We start from the raw sequence: 19,968 nt of genomic DNA, 5'->3' as shown, positions 1-19,968 counted from the left end.
TAGAAAGCTGGTAATGATGACACTATATGTGAGACAGCAAAGCACAGATGTAAATAACAGACTTTTGGACTCTGTGGGAGAAGGTGAGAGTGGGATGATTTAAGAGAATAACATTGAAATGTGTATTACCATATGTGAAGTAGATTGCCAGTCTAGGTTCAATGCATGAGACAGGGTGCTCAGGGCCGGTGAACTGGGACGACCCTAAGGGTTGGGATGGGGAGGGAAGTGGGTTGGGGGTTCAGGGTGGGGGACACATGTACACCCATGGCTGATTCATGTGAATGTATGGCAAAAACCACTACAATATTGTAAAGTAATTTGCCTCCAATTAAAATAAATGATTTACCAAAACAAAACAAAACAAAACTGTGGGCCTTGGAAGGGATTTTGCCCTCCATTGTGAAGGCAACGAAGAGTCATGTAACTGTTTTTAGTAGATGACAATAACAGAATTACATTTTTGTTTTTCAGGATTATTTTGGATGTTAAGAGGAAAATGGATTGGAGAAAGTTGGCAATGGTGCATACAGGGCAGTCAGTTTGGATGATGCTACAGGTGAGAAATGATAGTAGCTTGTAATAGCGTGGCATTCAAGGAGATGGGAAAATTGTGCATTTCAATAAATACTAGGAGGTAAACTTGATAGAGTTGCTGATTGATTGAATATTGGGGATATGGAGAGGAAACAGTCAAGGACAATGCCAAAGGTTTTGGCTTGTGGAATGGCATGGATGCTGAAGTCATATCTTGTGATAGAGAATCCTTGAAGAAGCCCGTGTTGGCCAGGAGAGAGTCTGAGGTGGCATCCAAGTGGAATTATCAGATAGGTCATAAGACATACCAGCAGATCAGAGGAGAGGTGTGTCAAAGACAGACATTTCTGAGGTGACTTTACAAAAGTAGCAATTAAAATCATAGGAATGATTGATATCACCAAGGAATAAAACGTAAGTAAGACTAGAAGGCTTAGAAATGAGCCTGCAGGAATTCTAAACTTGCTGGCCATGTGGGTGAAGATAAAAGTTCTTATATTCATTTTCCAGAAACTATGGTTCAGAAACTTTGAGTAATTTGCCCGAGGCAAGTGGCTAGCAAATGGTGAAGGTGGAATTTAAATCTGTATTCTTTACATTCCATAACTCTCATTCACCTACTATATCACAGTTTTCAGTTTTTAAACAGTTTTTGAAAACTTTAAAGACTATTCCCATTATTTGATTCAGCACTGAATAACTATTTTCTTCAATACAGCTTTCTTAAAAAGTAACCTAAATGAAACATGTAGCTGAGAGTGAGTGAGGAGAAAAAGGCAAAGTGGGTGCTATAAAGAAGGATAAAAACCAAACTCTACCAGCCCCTGGGAGCCAAGAATTCACCAGCCTAACACAATTAGGTATTCACTTAACACTCAGTGATTAAATGACTTTGCACCAACTTCTTTATGAGAGAAAAAAAATTAGTGTGAGGTGCAGCAGACACCTCCAGGCTCTTTCACAAAACCTGCCATTATGGCTGGAGTCTGCTGCTGGTTCCTGCTGCGTTAGTAACTGCACTCTCACACCTCCGTGGAACAGGCTGGCACTCCTCTCTCCCTGTCTCAGGTCAAAAAGCTGAGAAACGGGTCCCAGCAAGTTCTGGTTATGAGGTGCTGAACTTCTGCTGCGTCTGTTGTAGACAGCGTCCCCTAGAAGTGCATGGCATGGGAAAAAGTCCAAGAGTTTTGTGAAATAAACTAGAACTTAGAAAATTTGGGGAAGAGCTTTCGAGGTCGATTCTGTCCTGAGATGACTGGGTGGCATGGGTTGCGTCTTATAGATGCCTTTAGATTTCTCTCTCTTCATAATTAGAAGCCAGGAGGAGATTCTGACATGGAAACAGCCCTAAACGGAAAACCAAAAAGAAGGGTTTAAATGACATGGCTCTGATAGGCCAGGAGCACTGAAAATTTCACTTTAATTTTTTAAGGGCATGAAAGTGATTCATGTAATCCAAATGCTAAGCAAACTCAAAGTATTCTCACCTACCCAGTTCAGTTCAGTCACTCAGTCATGTCTAACTTTTTGCAACCCCATGGACTGCATCACGCCAGGCTTCCCTGTCCATCACCAATACCCACCCACTTACATAAATGAAATTTAAGGTTTTAAAATGTCTTACCTATAAGTGGGACACTTGAAAAGAATCCAAGTTAGGAAAAATTTGGGGCTGCATAGAAATTGATTGCAGACAAAGGTGTCCCTTCTGGGATAGCCACTTCATATTGCTTGTTTTGTAGAAGTTCTAATTAATATTCAGCTATCATGGAATCTTCTTCTACCTCCAAGAGCTCACAGGGATCAGGAAGTGGCCTCTACCTAAACTGATTAGTTTTCATCTGGTAATGGTGACTCTCCTTGGCTTACCAAAAAAGCAGTAACTTGTAGATCTTAGAACATGGAAGTGACTGGGAGCACTGGGCTGTTGTTCATAGCTTTTAGATTCTTATGACACTTCTCAGTTTCTCTAATATGATGGTGTGGGTGGGATGAAGCAGTGAAGAAAGCATTGGGTGTGGAGTCCAAGAATCTTCAGTTTCAGTCCTTATCCCGCAATTTGCCAGGTATGTGACCTTGGCCAAGTCTTCTAATTCAGGTAACCAAACATGTGTTGATTCTGACTAGCAGGCTTGGCCACAGCCAAATAATTGGTCTTCCAGCCTTTTTCAAAGAATTTGTAATTTTTTTCTAAGGGCAGTGGGAGCTAGGGGGTGATCTTGAGCCAGAAAGTAGCATAGTTAGGTGTGTATATTAGAAAGATCTCCCTGATGTCAGGTGGGTTGGGTAGAGATGAGGATAGACAGAGAAAAACAATCAGGAAACATCTGCAATTTTCTAAGCAAGATATATGAATGCAAAAATTAGGGAAATTATAACAAACATGGAAAGAAGGTGACCGATATGAGACATATTAAGAAAATAGGAAAGAAAGACATAGTGGAAGTTGATATGAGCCTAATGGAGAAAAATGACTTACAGATTTCTGGTATGTTCTACTCTATAGATTAAGCTGCTTTTACTGATCTAATAAATAAAGGGAAAGAGTCAGGCTTTATGTTTGATGACAATGAATTTCTTGGGAGAAAGCTCAATTTGAGTTTCATATAAAAGATTTTAGATGGACATGTGTGGTGAACAGCTCTGGTACAAACCAGGAGAGAGTCTTAGTAAGAAATAAGGCCTTTGAAGCCAAATATTTATACATAGTAGATGAAGTTGTGAACACAGACAAATCACACAGAGTGGGCACTCACAATAAAAAAAGGACTGAGAACAGAACCCTCTGGGAACATTAAGCACTTAAGAGGCAGATGGTAGAAGGAGAGCCAGGAAGTACAATAAGTAATTATCAAAGCAAGTAAAGGACAATCAGAAGAAGGAATAAAGTAAAAAGCAAAGAAGAAGAAGAAGAAGAAAAAGGTCATAAGTAAACCTAGAGAATAAAAAGCTTCAAGGAAAGCATGGCCATTAGTGTCAAAGTCACTAGACAACTAAGCATGATAGGAACCCAAAAATAGTTGCCTGAAATGAGTTGAAAAGATGGAATAAGAGGTATGTGGAGGCATTGTATAAGTTCATTTATTAAAGGAAAATAGCTTATAGATAATAAGTAGTGGGATAAAGAAAAAAATTTTTTTCTAAGTTAGAAGAGACTTGAGCCTATTTCTATCCTCACAAACTAGGAAGAAATGGCCAGAATGAAAGAGAAATTGGATAGAGGAGCCTATAGATGTGGTCAGAGTCTTAGAGGTTGAGTGACTGGAACCTTGTTTAAGGGAGAAGGCTAAACTTTAGGTAGGTTCTTTTCTTCCTTTGAGACCAGTAAGAGGGGGATAAGAAAGGTTGTTTGATTATTTGTAAAGGGGTGGGTAACAGCTCATGGAAATTCTCAGTGACCATTATTGTTTTTGTAGTGTGAGAAATAAAGTCAGATTCAAAGAGTGTGGGAGAAAAGGGTTAATTATATGTTCAAGGAATCTGGTAGTTTGTAGTAGCTGTGAATTCAACAGACCCAGACCAGGGAAATATTCAAAGATTAAAGGAAATCAAGGAAAATCCAGCTGAAATTTAAGGCCTTATCTCAAGGGTGGCATCAATCTAGAGAATAGTGATTTTTCTCCATTAGTACACAGCTACTAAAGTATAAGAATGCAGAATGTGAATGTTTGGATTCATTGATGATAGGGATTTGCTTTAAGGTAGACAGCTAAGGAACCAAGGTGGAAGGAGTTCAAACTGTAAGCCAGGGAGTTATTGATTGATGAACCGCAGAATAGAGGCTCTATGTGGAAGGATAAAAGTCCACAGAACAGACCTGGTGGGCCTGGAGTAAAGTGAGGGGAAAAGAGAGATAGATATTTTGAAGGTTGAAGTTTAAAAAAAATGGATTTTAAAATTTGGCATGGGGCAGACCTGGATGTGTCAGGGCCAAGTTGGAATGGATTGCTAAGTGAAAAAGTGGGTAGACTGCAAGGGATTGAGGACACCTGGATCAAGGTTATGATCTGATTGTCCACAAATGAAGGAATACAGGATCATGACAGGGGCGTGGGTAAAGAGAAAAATTGCTGAGATGTTACATAAAGTTGAGGGTGTTACCTGCAAATCACTGAATTATAGTGTTACAGTTTTATATGGGATCCCGTAAGCGGAATCTTTTGTTCAATCTCAGTTTGAAGCCAATTAAGAAAGACAAGAGTTAAAATAGGTGAGAATCAAAAAGGTGATCTTTATCACTGATAAAATTAATTTTCGACAATGTAGCTTATATCTGCCCATAAGTCTACTGTCCAATAATATTGAACCCTAGGCTGAGATACCCAGGCTTAGGAAACCCTGAATCTCTACAGGTTTCTTTTAGGGAGTGAGAGACAGACCCCTTTCATATGACCAGAAATTAGGAAAGAAGATATGCTCTTTGAAAGTAGAAGAGATTCTAAAAGGAGAGGGACAGAAAGAGACAGATCTAGGCATGCCTATATCCTTGGCCAGACTCATAAATCATTTAGGTCATCCAACGTCATGAAGGGAGAAGAAAGAGTCTAGGGGTATAAAACTAGTGATACTTTTTCTGCATGAAAGGAAGTATAAGGGTTAGAAACGGATTTTTACCTCTCATGTCTTGAATCAGAAAAATACATCATCCTAGGTGTTCCAAGCGGAGAAGGCAATGGCACCTCACTCCAGTACTCTTGCCTGGAAAATCCCATGGATGGACGAGCCTGGTGGGCTGCAGTCCATGGGGTCGCTAAGAGTCAGACACGACTGAGCGACTTCCCTTTCACTTTTCACTTTCATGCATTGGAGAAGGAAATGGCAACCCACTCCAGTGTTCTTGCCTGGAGAATCCCAGGGACAGGGGAGCCTCATGGGCTGTCGTCTATGGGGTAGCACAGAGTCGGACATGACTGAAGTGACTTAGCAGCAGCAACAGCAGGTGTTCCAAGTAGAAAGAAAGACTTAAAAAAAATTGGAGTGTACAGTTACATACAGTAAACATGCAGAATAGAATTCTAGGAAACTTCTCATCAGCCTTGTAGAAAGGAGTAACAATGGTGAGATGCTTTAGAGCAGTTCAGCGCATGAGCATATGCCGCCTAATCCAGAGCACGAAGAAACTGATGCAGATGGCAGCTGATTATATGTCAAAAGAAAGTTCTGTGGTATAACACTGAAGTGGTAGAGGGAAGCCAGGAAGACAAAGATTCCTTCTCAGGGCCCCATGATACATATGGTGTGGGAAAGTAAGTACCTTCTGTTTTGAACTGAAAGTGAGAACATGGCTTTTGAAGGCAGCCTTATTTCCATTTAGTAAGAAATTGAAAGGCTGAAAAGGTAGAGGTTTTCATTTTCCATGAAATGTGGATCCCAGTGTGCACAATGAAAGCAGGAGAGTGAAGAGAGCACACGTCAGTGATTAAAAAAAAAAGAGAGAGAGAGAGAGAGAGAGCAAGAGGTGGAATAGAGATATCAATGTTGTTAGCTTCTTCCATGACATGGGAGAGACAAGGCTGGTTCAGCTTGGCTCTAACCAACAAGTGAATGCTCACAGGGCGTCCATGTGGCTCCACTGAAGGGGAGACCGATATGATCTTTGTCAGGGATATCTTGGTTGTGAAAAATACAAGCCTCTCCAGCTAAAGAAAGGGATTAGAGAAAATCTATAAAACTGGGTACAAAAAAGGAAGTTCGGTCTCAGGAACTGGAAAAAACCTAGACTACTCTGTCTCTCTCTGCAACAAGTATTCCCACTGACACTTTGATCAGCACATCTACTTCATTCTTTTCTCTGTCAAGACAAGTTTTATCTGCCTTGGCATGAAGGAAGTACATGGGATAGACATGCATCTAAGAAGTTCCTGCAACACAGACAGAGTCTAAAAGAAAAGTACAGATCCTGGAACAGTGAGGACATAGGAAAAAGCAAGATGAGAGATAAGGTCTTATGTATTCCATTATCTCTAATTCCTAGGATTAATTTATCAGTCTTCTGTAAGGTTGTTATGAGAATCACATGAGAGAAATTTATAAAAGTAGAACATAAATATAAGGTATCTATTGAGATTGGGGCTTCCCTGGTGGCTCAGAGGTTAAAACATCTGCCTGCCTGGAATGCAGGAGATCTGGGTTTGATCCCTGGGTTGGGAAGATCCCCTGGAAAAGGAAATGGCAACCCACTCCAGTACTCTTGCCTGGAGAATCCCATGGAGGGAGGAGCCTGGTAGGCTACAGTCCACAGGGTCGCAAAGAGTTGGACACGACTGAGCGACTTCACTTCTGTATCACTTATTGAGATTGGATCAGGTAATTATCAATCCAGAAAATTTGAATTCTGTGTTCTACCCTGAGTTGTTTTTGAGTTTCCAGTCTTTTTCTTGGCCTCAATTATTGGGAATCTTTTGGAGATACATATATACATGCTCCAGGCCATGGGATTATAAAGAGTCAAGCATGACTTTGTGACTGACAACAGCAACAAAATTTTACTTCCAGAAAAGCATCTACTTCTGCTTTATTGACTATGCCAAAGCCTTTGACTGCGTGGATCACAGCAAACTCTGGAAAATTCTTAGAGAAAAGGGAATATTAGACCAACTGACCTGCCTCCTGAGAAATCTGTATTCAGGTCAAGAAGCAAGTTAGAACTGGACATGGAACAACAGATTGGTTCCAAATCAGGAAAGGAGTATATCAAAGCTGTATATTGTCACCTTGATTATTTAACTTATATGCAGAGTACATCATGAGAAATAATGGACTGGATGAAGCACAAGCTGGAATCAAGATTGCCAGGAGAAATATCAATAACCTCAGATATGCAGATGATACCACACTTATGCCAGAAAGTGACAAAGAACTAAAGAGCCTCTTGATGAAAGTGAAAGAAGAGAGTGAAAAAGTTGGCTTAAAACTCAACATTCAGAAAACGAAGATCATGGCATCTAGTCCCATCACTTCATGACAAATAGATGAGGAAACAGTGGAAACAGTGAGAGAATTTATTTTCTTGGGCTCCAAAATCACTGCAGATGGTGACTGCAGCCATGAAATTAAAAGACACTAGCTCCTTGGGAAAAAAAGTTATGACCAACCTAGACAGCATATGCTTTTGAACTGTGGTGCTAGAGAAGACTCAGTCCCTTGGACAGCAAGGAGATCCAACCAGTCCATCCTAAAGGAAATCAGTCCTGAATATTTACTGGAAGGACTGATGTTGAGGCTGAAACTCCAATTCTTTGGCCACCTGATGCAAAGAGCTGACTCATTTGAAAAGACCCTGATGTTGGGAAAGATTGAGGGTGGGAGGAGAAGGGTACAACAAAAGATGAGATGGCTGGATGGCATCACTGACTCAATGGACATGAGTCTGAGTAAACTCTGGGAGTTGGTGATGGACAGGGAAGTCCCAGTGTGTTGCAGTCCATGGGGTCACAAAGAGCTGGACATGACTGAACAACTTAACTGAACTGAATCAGTTCTTTTTCTGGCCTTCATCACCATGATAACTATGTCTTGATTTTTATACTCTAGCTTTTATATGTGTTTGCAGGCTCAAATTAAATTCTTATTTAGGGTCATTAACCAAGATGTCTACTGTATTCTGAGTATAGCAGGACCCCTACTTTCTCTATCACTAGGTAGAAGAAATGATCCTCAATGCCCTATTAACCTCTTGGTGGACCTTAGGCTTTTTGAGTCTTAAACAAGCAGTTTATAGTCCTAACCATGTAGTGATTCACAAAGCAACTGATGATTTCTATGATGCCTTGCCAGAGCCCACACGGTGATCAGGGTCCTGCCCCATTCCCGAACAGTACCATTTCTGCCTTTTCCACACTCCACACATTAGAGCCCTGAAGGAAGCTTAGGCAACCCTTTTCACGAAGAATGGAAAGGTATCCTGAGACAGTGCAAGAATTGGGAAACTTGCATCACTAACTCATTCTCATAACACACCAGGGATAGATGGTCTCTGTCTCATAGTTTGAGTGTTCAGAGGAAGATCCACATGAACATGCCCTCTCTCTTGACAACTCTCTGTTTTCCCAGTTTACTCTTGTTCTTGTTATGCGTCACTCTTCAAGGTTTTCTCCCCAGATGTGGGGAAGTCAATCGGCTCTTTCAGAAAACCCATGAGAAAGGAGTCTAGAATCTGTGTGTCTACTTGAGTTTTGGAAACATCAGTATTTCAGATTTCAGGTAGATAAGTAGATTCCTTCCTTTACCCTGAGGTTTGTGTACTCTGAGTAAGGACAGACTGAACAGAGCAATAGTGAGAAGGATAATCTGCTTGTGGTTCTAACTCTCCACTCCTGAGGACTGGGATCGGTTTCCCAAATGCAAACATTTCTTGATACAGCTAGTTGAAGAAAATCAGTTTATTCCCTGAAAGAGGAAAGTGTGTTCTTCCTGTTGACATGACTTTAAACCTATATCTTGAGAAATAGAAACCCTGATAGTACTTTTAAGGAATATTTGATTACTTTCTGAGCCTCTTTTTATTACAAAGGGCCTTCACATTGGTGGAAAATAGCATCTGAGTCTTAGGTGATGAAAATGCCACTCTAAGTAGATTCTTTTTGATCCCCAAATTTCTCTGATAAAAGAAAGCTTGGTCTGCCACATTAAGATTCGTATTATATCTTCTGTGTATGTGTGATTCTCATCAGATATCTTGACCTGTCCCTAATAGGTGAATCTTACTGTGCAGGACACCACTGTGTGGCTTTGTAGCACAAAAAATAGAAATCACTTCTGTGGCACTGGAGTGAAGCCATGGCTAGCTAGTTCTGAAAAAGCTTGATCCTCTAACACTATTCTAAATGATGTACTTTCTCATACTTTGTCTCTGTTCCTCTTGTAGTTAAATAGGATAAATGTCCTCTATATTCAGTAGTGTCTGGAATACTCTCCTTCAATCTGTTGGAATGATCTAATGGAGAGGTGAAAGAGATTAAAAGAGAAGAAAGCAGGGAGGGAAGAGGAAAGAAAATTAAAGACCTAAGGATTTGAGCTATTTTGTCACTGGGAATTGCATTGAAATTGAAGGAATTGCAAGCCAGTTTTAACCAATGAACTGAAAGAAAGTTTACTCTAAAAAATAAAGATGATATGCCTCATGGTAGATAAAATAGTGTGTGTTTATTATGACCTGGATATTTTATGAGAAGGATAGGAACTTGAGGAGGGCCACTTCCCTGCCCATAGACATGTTAGATAATATCAGACTTGAAAAAAAACAAAATTTTTAATATTGTTCTGGCCCTAAAGTCGTGTAATTCTAGTGACAAGACTTACTAAGAAAACATACAGAAAACATCACAAGTGGGTCATATTAGGCTTTATGTAATCAGGAGCCAAAATACAGAATATAAGCTGTGGGATGACAGAAGAGAGCAACTCAAGCGGAAATGGCCCAGTTTTTATCTTTAAGATGCAGGATCATTCATCAGAGAAATACATCTCTTGGCTCAGCTGTGGCTTCATTGATTCCTTCTCCTATGGGCTGGTAGTTCTGTTTTTGATCTGTCACCTGCTGCTGCTGTTACAGATATGGTAGCCAAGACCCATGGGTAATTCCTCCTTTCTACACTTAACTGTTAACAAGAATACTAGGTTTCTGACCCTTTTCTTTTTTACTAACTTGCTTCCTATACACCTTCAGCCATTTCAATTTCTGTTCCTTTTTGGTTTTGAACTGTTTACTCCAGGGCTTACGATCAGCAAGATCATACTCAAAGAATAAGAGAAAGAGAGAAGGCTAAAGTTCAATGCCTTTGCATGTAAGCTCCTGGATATGGTTTCAGGGTATTTCAAATATTCTATTCTGAACAGTGTGTAATGGTAATTGATAGTGCTGAAACTGAACAGTAGTTTTAAATGGATATCAACAGTATGAGAATATCCTACCTGTTTCCTATTCAGTTCCTAATTCTCTATCAGTCCTGCTCTCTTGGTTGCCCCAAGGCTGCTCTCTCTTCCAGGTGATGGTTAAGCCTATCCCTCTCCTCCTCTCACATACCTTATGGAAAATGTTTTTGTTATCTGCAGCTGTCAGGAGAATGTGAAGTAGGGAGTATGGCTCAATGAATACACAAATGTGCAGCTGGACCACAGCCCCTTCCAGAAGGTGGCTGGAATATAAATCAGTGAACTCGTACTTCTCAAGGAACTGGCTGCCATTGGAGGGCTTCTATACACAATGAACTGGAAGCAAGTGAGAAAAGTCCCAGTGGAAATAGGTCCTGAAATATTTGAAGAGGTTGGCTAAGACAGGGTATGAAAAGCAAATCATGAAACAAAGCTAAACACAACATATGTCTGTTGAGCTTTAGTTTGTTTATCTCCCTTTGAGCTGAGGGGAGTCTCTGTCTTTCTTTTAGCATCTCCCTTTTGCCATGTATTGGATCCACAATTTTTGTTTCTGAGTTAAACAAAATCTCTGCCCTAAAGACGTGAGTCTGAGTGAACTCCGGGAGTTGGTAATGGACAGGGAGGCCTGACGTGCTGCGATTCATGGGGTCGCAAAGAGTCGGACACAACTGAGCAACTGAACTGAACTGAACTGAAAGTTTACTAGTGGCGGGTATGGGAGTTGGCAGTATTGATGGTAAAACAGACTTTTCTTTGATGGAATAATGGAACTTTTAAAAAAATGAAGTGTAATTGGCATACAATATTGTATTGTTTTCAGGTATACAACATAGTGATTTGATACTTTTATACATTATGAAATGATCACCATGATAAGCCTAGTTAACATCTAAGTCTAGTATACCCAGCCATTATACAAACTTATTGCAATATTATTGACTGTATTTCCTATGTCATACCTGACAACCCCATAACTTATTTGCTTTGTAACTGAAAATGTGTACCTCTTAATCCTCTTCCCCTAACTACCCATCTTCTCATGTCTCTTCCTTCTGGCAATTATCAGTTTGTTCTCTCTATGTTCTCTCAATCATCAAAACAATTTCTGTCTTGTTCGTTGGTTTTTAAGATTCCACACATAAGTGAAATCATATGCTATTTGTGTTTCTCTGTCATATATCAAAATAATACCCTGTAGGTCCATTAGTGTTGTTGCAATGGCATAATTTTATTCTTTTTTAATGATGCGTTTTGTGTGTGTATACCACATCTTCAGTCATCTGTTGATAGACACTTCAGCTACTTCTATATCTTGGCAGTTGTAAACAATGCTGCAATGAATATTGGGGTGCATATATCTCTTTGAATTAACATTTTCATTCTTCAGATAAATACCCAGAGGTGGGATTGCTGAAGCATATAGTAATTCTATTGTTAACTTTTGGAGGAACCTCTGTACTGTTTTCTAGAGGGGCTGTACCAATTCATATTCTCACCAACATTGCTTGAGTTTTCCCTCTTCTCCACATCCTCCCAATACTTGTTATTTTTTTTCTTCTTTTTATAATAGCCATTCTAACAGGTGTGAGGTGATATTTCACTGTGATTTTGATTTGCATTTCCCTATTGACTGGTGATGTTGAACATCTTTTCATGCACCTTTTTTTCCATCTGCATGTCTTGCCTGGAAAAAAAAAAGCTATTCAGATCCTTTGCCAATTTTTAAATTGGATCGTTGTGTTTTTTTAATGAGTTCTTTGTGTATTTTGGGCATTAACCTTTTATGAGACGTATCATTTGCAAGAATCTTCTCCCATTTAGTAGGTTGCCTTTTCATTTTGTTGATGATTTCCTTTGGTTTAGAAAGACTTTTTAGTTTGATGTTATCCCATTTGTTAATTTTTGTTTTATTGCCATTGTCTGAGGAGATAGATCCAAAAAATTATTTTATGACCAATGTCAAAGAACTTTCTGGCTATGTCTTCTTCTAAGAGTTTTGTTTTCAATCTTACATTTAAGTCTTCAAACTATTTTTAGTTTATTTTTATATATGGTTTAAGAAAATGATCTCACTTCATTCTTTTGCAGATAGTTGGCCAGTTTTCCCAACACTATTTATTGAAGAGGCTATCTTTTGCCCTGTGGTATGTTGCTCCCTCCTTTGTCATAAATTAATTGACCATATAAGTGTGGATGTCTTTCTAGGGTCTCTGTTTTGTTCTTTTGATCTATGTGTTTGTTTTTATGCCAGTACCATATTGTTTTGATGACTATAGCTTTATATTGGTAGTATAACTTGAAGTCAGGGAGCTTGATACCTCCAAGTTTGCTTTTGTTTCTCAAGGTTGCTTTAGCTATTTTAGGTCTTTAAAGTTCCATACAAATTTTAGAATTATTTGTTCTAGTTCTCCAAAAATGTCATAGGTATTTTGATAGAGACTACATTGATTGCTTTGGGTAATATGAATATTTGAATAACATTAATTCTTCCAGTCCATAAGTGTGGTATATATTTCCACGTGTTTGTATCTTTTTCAATTTCTAGTGTTAATGTCTAATTGTTTGCACAGTATAGGACTTTCAAATCCATGGTTAAATTTATTCCTAAATAGTTTTTATGACACTGGGATTGTTTTTCATTTATTTATTTATTTTTATTTTTCCTTGATTTATTTATTTTCCTCAGCTTTCTCACTTGAAAATGTTCAAACTTACAGAAAAGTTGGGAGACTAGAACATAAATGCCTGTATATTCTTCACCTGGATTTACCAACTGTCTCCCCATTTGTTTTTTTCTCTCTTTGTATAACATGCACACATATTTTCAACTGTTTGAGAGTAAGCGGCAGGCACTTTAATACCATGGTCCTAAATACTATCACAAGGATCATCTCAGAGCAATGACATTCTTCTACCTTCTACAATTACCACATTTGAGAAATGTAACATTGTTACATCCTATTACCCACTGTAAAGTTTATATTCAAATTTCCCTAGTAGACCGAAAAATCATTTCTGTCTTTTGCTTGTTTGTCTCTATTTTTTTCAAATTTAATTATTTTAATTGGAGGCTAATTACTTTACAATATTGTATTGATTCTGCCACCCATCAACATAAATCCGCCACTGGCATACACGTGTTCCCCATCCTGACCTGAACCCTGCCTCCCACCTCCCTCACCATACCATCCCTCCGGGGCATCCCAGTGCACCAGCCCCAAGCATCCTGTATCGAACCTGGACTGGTGATTCATTTCTTATGTGATATTATACATGTTTCAATGCCATTGATTGTTTTTTAAAATTTACCTTTATTATTAGTGCATTAAAATACAACAGATTTTTGTATAAAATTTGTATCCTGCAACTTTATAGATTCATGTATTAGTTCAATAGTTTTTCATTTTTATTTTTTTGTAGAGTCTTTAGGGTTTTCTATATATAGAAATCAGTTATAAATAGTAACACATAGTTGCAAATAGTTAGTTTTACCTCTTTTTTCTACTTTGGATACCTTTTATTCTTCTTCATTTTCTTATTTCTATGGTGAAAATTTCCAGTACTATGTTGAAAGAAAATGGTGGATATCCATGTCTTTTATTGTTGAGTATGATGTTATCTGTTGATTTATTATACATATCCCATATTACATTGAGGCATGTTCCCTCTATACTCACTTTGTTGAGTTTTTATCATAAATAGTTATTGATTTATGTCAGAAGCTTTTTCTCTATTGAGATGATCATATGATTTTTATCTTTAATTTTGCTAATATGGTGTATCACACTGATTAAATTGTGGATGTTGAATCATCCTTATATCCCTGGAATGTCTCTTTTGCTCTTGGTCTTTTAATGTATGATTGAATTCAGTTGGCTAATATTTTACTGAGGATTTTTGCATTTATGTTCATCAGGGATATTGGCCTTCAATTTTATTTCTTGTAGTGTCTTTGTTTGGTTTTGGTATCAATATAATCCTGGTCTTTATATTTTTTAAAAATTCCTTCTGACTGTCTCTGTCTTTAATTGATTAATTTGCTCTATTTACATTTAAAATCATTATTGATATAGTTGAATTAATATCTACTGTATTTGTAACTTTTTTCTATAAGTTGCCTTTTTTCTTTTTCATTGGTCATCACAGTTTTAATTGAGCATTTACAATGATTATATTTTATCTGTTAGCATATTAATAATACTTATCTTAAAAATTAGTGTTTTCCTAGACTGTGCAAATGCATTTTTAACTAAGTACACTTTCAAGTAACACTATGCTATTCCATATGCAGTGTAGATACCTCATAACAGAGTATTCTCAGTTCCTCCCTCTCATCTGTTGTGCTTGTTCCCATTCATTTCACTTATTATGATATAATTACCTATTTTATTGTTAGTATTACTTTGAACAGTTATCTTTCAGATTGATTAAGAACAAAAATGAAGGCTTTTAAAAACTGTATTCCCTTTCTGATGTGCTTCATTGCTGTATGTAGATTTCTGCTTTTGATGTATCTCATTTTTCTTCTCCCTAAAGAATTTTTGAAATTTCTTTTAAGGTAGATGTACTGAGAGTGAATTTTCTAAGTTTTGTTTTTTAAGCCTTATTTCTCCTTCACTGTTAAAGGTCTGTTTCACTAGCCATTTAATTTTAGGTTAGTGTCTTTTTCTTTCAACACTTTAAATATTTCAGTTCACTTTCTTCTTGCATGATTTCTTATGAGAATACCATTGTAATTCTTAGGTAGGGTGATATTTCCTGATTTCTTTTAAGATTTCCTCTTTGTGTTTGGCTTACAGAAATTTGAATATGATGTGATTAGGTGTAGAGGTTTTTGTTGTAGTAGTAGTTATTCAACTTGTTTGGCATCTTCTGAGATGGTTGGATATGTTGGATATGTTTGGAAAGTTCAGTATTTCTTCAAGTGTTTCTTCTATTCTTGCCTCTCTTTCTTTACCTTGTATTCTCGTTATACATATGCTACATCTTTTGAAGTTGGCCCACATTTCTTAGATGTTCTATTACAGTTTTTTGCTGTTATTCCTTCTTCTTTTTTTAAATTTTTTTTTGGCGTTTCAGTTTGGGAAGTTTATTGACCCAGCTTCAACCTTACTGATTCTCTCTTTGGCCGTGTACAGTCTACTAATAAACCTGTCAAAGGCATTATTTATTTATGTTACAGTGTTTCTGACTTCTCACTTTTTTCTTTAGATTCTTTCCTAGTGTTTCCATCACTCTACTTACATTACTCATCTGTTCTTGCTGACAGTTTATTTTTACATTTGAGCCCTTAACATATTAGTCATAGTGACATTAAATTTCATATCTGGTAATTCTGATATCTGTGTCATAACTGAGTCTGATTCCGATGCTTGCTTTGGCTCTTCACAGTTTCCATCTTCCCACCCTCCCTCCCTTCTCTCCCTTTTCTTTTCTTCCTTCTCCTTTCCCTCTTTCTTTCTTTCTAATGTCTTACAGCTTTTTGTTGAAAGATGTACATGTATTAAGTAACTAGTAGTATAGATGTCATTAGTGTGAGAATTTATGTTAATCTGGCTATAAGTTTGTGTTCAATGTTAGCTGGTACTATAGTTACCAGAGACTTCAAATTCCTCCAGTGTTCTTGTTATTATCTCTCCTTTTATTTTCGAACTCCCATCTCACTCTTCTGCAGACAGAGTCTACATCTTTCATCTGTAATTCACTGTACTCTGGATCCCTACTGGTATAGTGGCCAGATGTAGGGGAAAGAAAGAATTTTATATTTCTGTGACTAAATCTTGGTTTAGGCTTGTGGTTCTAGTCTGTGACTGTTACAAATATTTTTCCAATGATATAGATTTTGTTCACTTTTAAAATGTAATGGGAAGGATAGAGAAAGGCACAGTGGGAGAAATGTTCTTTCCCAGCTGGGGAAGGATTTGGTAAAGTCTTTTTCCCTGGAGTTTAGGTCTTCCTGATGGAAAGTGCTCTGAATGCATTTTGCAGTGATTTCTCTTCTATCCCCCAACCCTGCCAGAGCCATAAGGTATTCTTGAATCTTCACAGTGAGAACTTGGTGAGCTGCATGGAACACGTACTGAACCCCTTAGACTGTGATCTCCAGAATTTCCTCTTATACGAGTCCACACTATCAACAGTTCATCAAAATTACTATTTAAGTGCTCTTATCTGTTGCTTCAGCAGCTTCTGCTCCAGGTAAGCAGATCTGTCTCTCTGAATGTGCCAGATTGTGGAGCGACAATTAACCCTACAAATTCAGTTTTCTGTTGTTCAACAAAAGTCACTGGTTCTAGTTTATCAAATGTTTTCTTGTCTTAAGGACAGGTGTGATAGCTTCTCAACTTTTTACATGTTAGAGCTCTATCTGGAAGTGTTGTTTTTATTACCATTATTCAGAAATTACAATAATGTTGGCATATTGATTTGAGAAAGCTGTTAACATATTTCTCAGTGGTCAAATTGTTTTTTGCATTTAGTGGGACCATTTATTCTTTTATAAGCATTATTTTGAAACTGATTTATGTTTAGAATGACTACCCAGACTGAAAAGAAAAAAAAGTTTTAATTTTGTTTGCTGCTCTAGAAGTCAGCTATCTAGTAATCCTATCTCTTAAGCACTGTAGCTGGAAACCAGGAAATAAGAAAAATAGCCCCTGAACAGTTAATCTAAATATCACAAAATGCAGGTGCTAAACTTCTTAAAGTATAATTTTGGTATAAGTAAAACTATATATAATGCCTATAAAAGTTATGAAGCATCATCTTGTAATCATCAAGTATGAATCTACCACCTGTCATAAGAGCTAAAGTAATATTAGTAAATGTCACTCAGTCGTGTCCAACTCTTTGCGACCCTGTAGACTGTAGCCTACCAGGTTCCTCCATCCATGGGATTTTCCAGGCAAGAATACTGGAGTTGGTTGCCATTTCCTTCTCCAGGAGGTCTTCCCAACCCAGGGATTGAACCCAGGTCTCCCACTTTGTAGGCAGACGCTTTACTCTCTGAGCCGCCGGGAAAGTCATAAGAGTTAGACCATTGCTAATACTTTCAAAGCTATCACCCATCTGTAGGTCTGCTAATCTCCTGGAGATAATTACTCTCTTAATTTTTAGCCATATAATACACCCATTCTTGGAAAATTTTTTCTTGCATATATATTCCTAAATAACATAATCTTGAGCATTGTTTGATTTTTAGTTTTAGTAAAATAAGGTAGCATTCTGTATGCAGTCTTCTATATGCAGTCTTCTGGATTTGCTTTTTTTTTTTTTAAATGCACGAATTGCAACTTTATTTTTTACACGTAAAGGGTGACGAGAAACCATTACTAATCCTATTAAAGAAAATCTAACACAACAGCTCAATCAAAAAGTATGGTAAGCATATTTACTCATTAAATACTATTCTTTCTAGAACACAACATTAATATCCAGCATGCATGTTTAATCTCAGTACAACAGATTCAAAACCAAGTATACAAGTTACGTGCGTCAAGGCTAGATTACAAGTTATCATAGTCATCGTCGTCGTCATCATCGTCATCATGTTTCCTTTTCAATGCGTTTGATGCTTCATTGGCACTATTTTGTGATGAGACCATGTTAGTGGTAATAAGAATATTTTTGGACCCAATTAATGACGGATTAATTAGAACATTCTGAACAGCTGATGTTGCAGGAATTGATGCTTTTACAGCTGGGGACTGTGAAGTGGGCATCTGTACTGTGAACCTTTGCCCTGTGAGGGACACTGGAGTCCCTACTTTAGTTGAAATGGACATGGCTTGTGGGGTTGGTGTGCCAAGCGTGGGAGTACTTGGTCTGCTAGTAACTGAACCAACACTTAACCGTGGAACCGTTATTCTTCCTGCAGAAGTAGATGCCTTTTTTTGTAAAGACTTAAGTCTATAATTTGGAGCAGTCAAGCAATACCTATCAGGTGGCAATCTAGGACCTGAGTATGGCTTGATCAATGGCAAAGGGGTTTGATTTCTTTGCCTTGCAATATCTAATAAAAAATCTCTCGGTGGAGGAGAGGTGAAAGACTGGTCAGCACGACACTGGATTGCCAACCGCACATCATCTGTGTCAACAGTAGCTTTCTTAGCATGACTTGAATAAATTTTGGCATCATCTAGAATTGTGGTTACATATCGGAAAGCAAACTCCAACATCTGATTTATAACTCTTGGTTCGTATTCTGTAATCCCCATATCCTTCAGGATTTGTGCCATCATCTGTGCATCTTTCGGCATGCTCTTGGGAGAAGCCATCTTGCCAGACTCCATGATATCCGGTGATCAAACTTCTCGAGCTAAATCACCCACATTAACGTATTTCAGTCCTGATCTTGATGCAAGTTCTTTGCCTAATGTAGTTTTTCCAACCCCTGGTGTACCAGTGAGCAGGATGTTCAGAAGCAACATCGCTTTTTTTTTTAAAATTAGGTTTTTATACACATTCTCTATACCCAGTGGAGGTAATAATGGAGCTAATAATAATTCATTATGCAAAATGGAGGTAATAATACTTCAATATTTCACTGTATTTTTATATATCAGTTAAACATGTTAATATAGGAAATAACTTAGGAAACAGTTCCTAGCATATCGATCATGCCTTTTATCTTTGATAAAGAAAATATTCTTGTATTCATCCGTTTTTACTGCAATATCAGCTCAGTTCAGTCATTCAGTCGTGTCTGACTTTTTGCGACCCCATGGACTTCAGTATGCCAGGATTCCCTGTCCATCACCAACTCCATGAGCCTACTCAAACTCATGTCCATTGTGTCAGTGATGCCATCCAACCATCTCATCCTCTGTCATCCCCTTCTCCTCCCACCTTCAATCTTTCTCAGCATCAGGATCTTTTCCAATGAGTCGGCTCTTTGCATCAGGTGGCCAAAGCATTGGAGTTTCAGCATCAGCATCAGTCTATCCAGTGAATATTCCTTTAGGATTGACAGGTGAGATATCCTTGCAGTCCAAGGAACTGCAATATACTGCAATATATATCATATTTTATATACAGTTGTTTCCTCTTATCCACAGTTTTTATTTCCAGAGTTTCACTTACCTGTGGTCAACCACAGTCTGAAAATATCAAACGGAGAATTCCAGAAACAAACAATTCACATTTAAATTCTTTGCCATTCCAAGGAATGTGATGAAATCTTTTGCTGTCCTGCTTCATCCCTCTGAGGATCCTTAGTGATTGACATTGTCTGCTCTAGATATCCAGCCATCCACATCATCATGTCTCAGTGATCTGGGATCACATGAAGTGGATATGCCTCCTTTTGAGGTGTCATCAGAAGGTCAATAGTAACCAAATACTACATTGTTGTTATTGTTATTCAGTCGCTAAGTCATGTCTGACTCTTTGCAACCACATAGACTGCAGGACAACAGGGTTCCCTGTACTTCACTATCTCCCAGAGCTTGTTCAACTCATGTCCATTGAGTAAGTGATGCTATCCAACCATTTCATCCTCTGTCACCTTTTTCTCCTCCGGCCTTCAATCTTTCTCACCATTAGAGTCTTCTCCAA

General features: G+C 38.0%; 1 protein-coding gene across 1 annotated transcript; it reads right to left on the bottom strand.

Moving 5' to 3' along the window:
* On the bottom strand, nt 17,676–18,836 carry LOC102183623 (transcription initiation factor TFIID subunit 9-like). The gene has a single exon (XM_005690913.3). It carries the CDS (start codon nt 18,702–18,704, stop codon nt 17,919–17,921), a length of 786 nt encoding a protein of 261 aa, XP_005690970.2. The 5' UTR covers nt 18,705–18,836; the 3' UTR covers nt 17,676–17,918.

Source organism: Capra hircus, chromosome 16 (genome assembly GCF_001704415.2).
Source record: "Capra hircus breed San Clemente chromosome 16, ASM170441v1, whole genome shotgun sequence".
Lineage (NCBI taxonomy): Eukaryota > Metazoa > Chordata > Mammalia > Artiodactyla > Bovidae > Capra > Capra hircus.
This window is presented reverse-complemented; position numbering and strand designations above follow the sequence as displayed.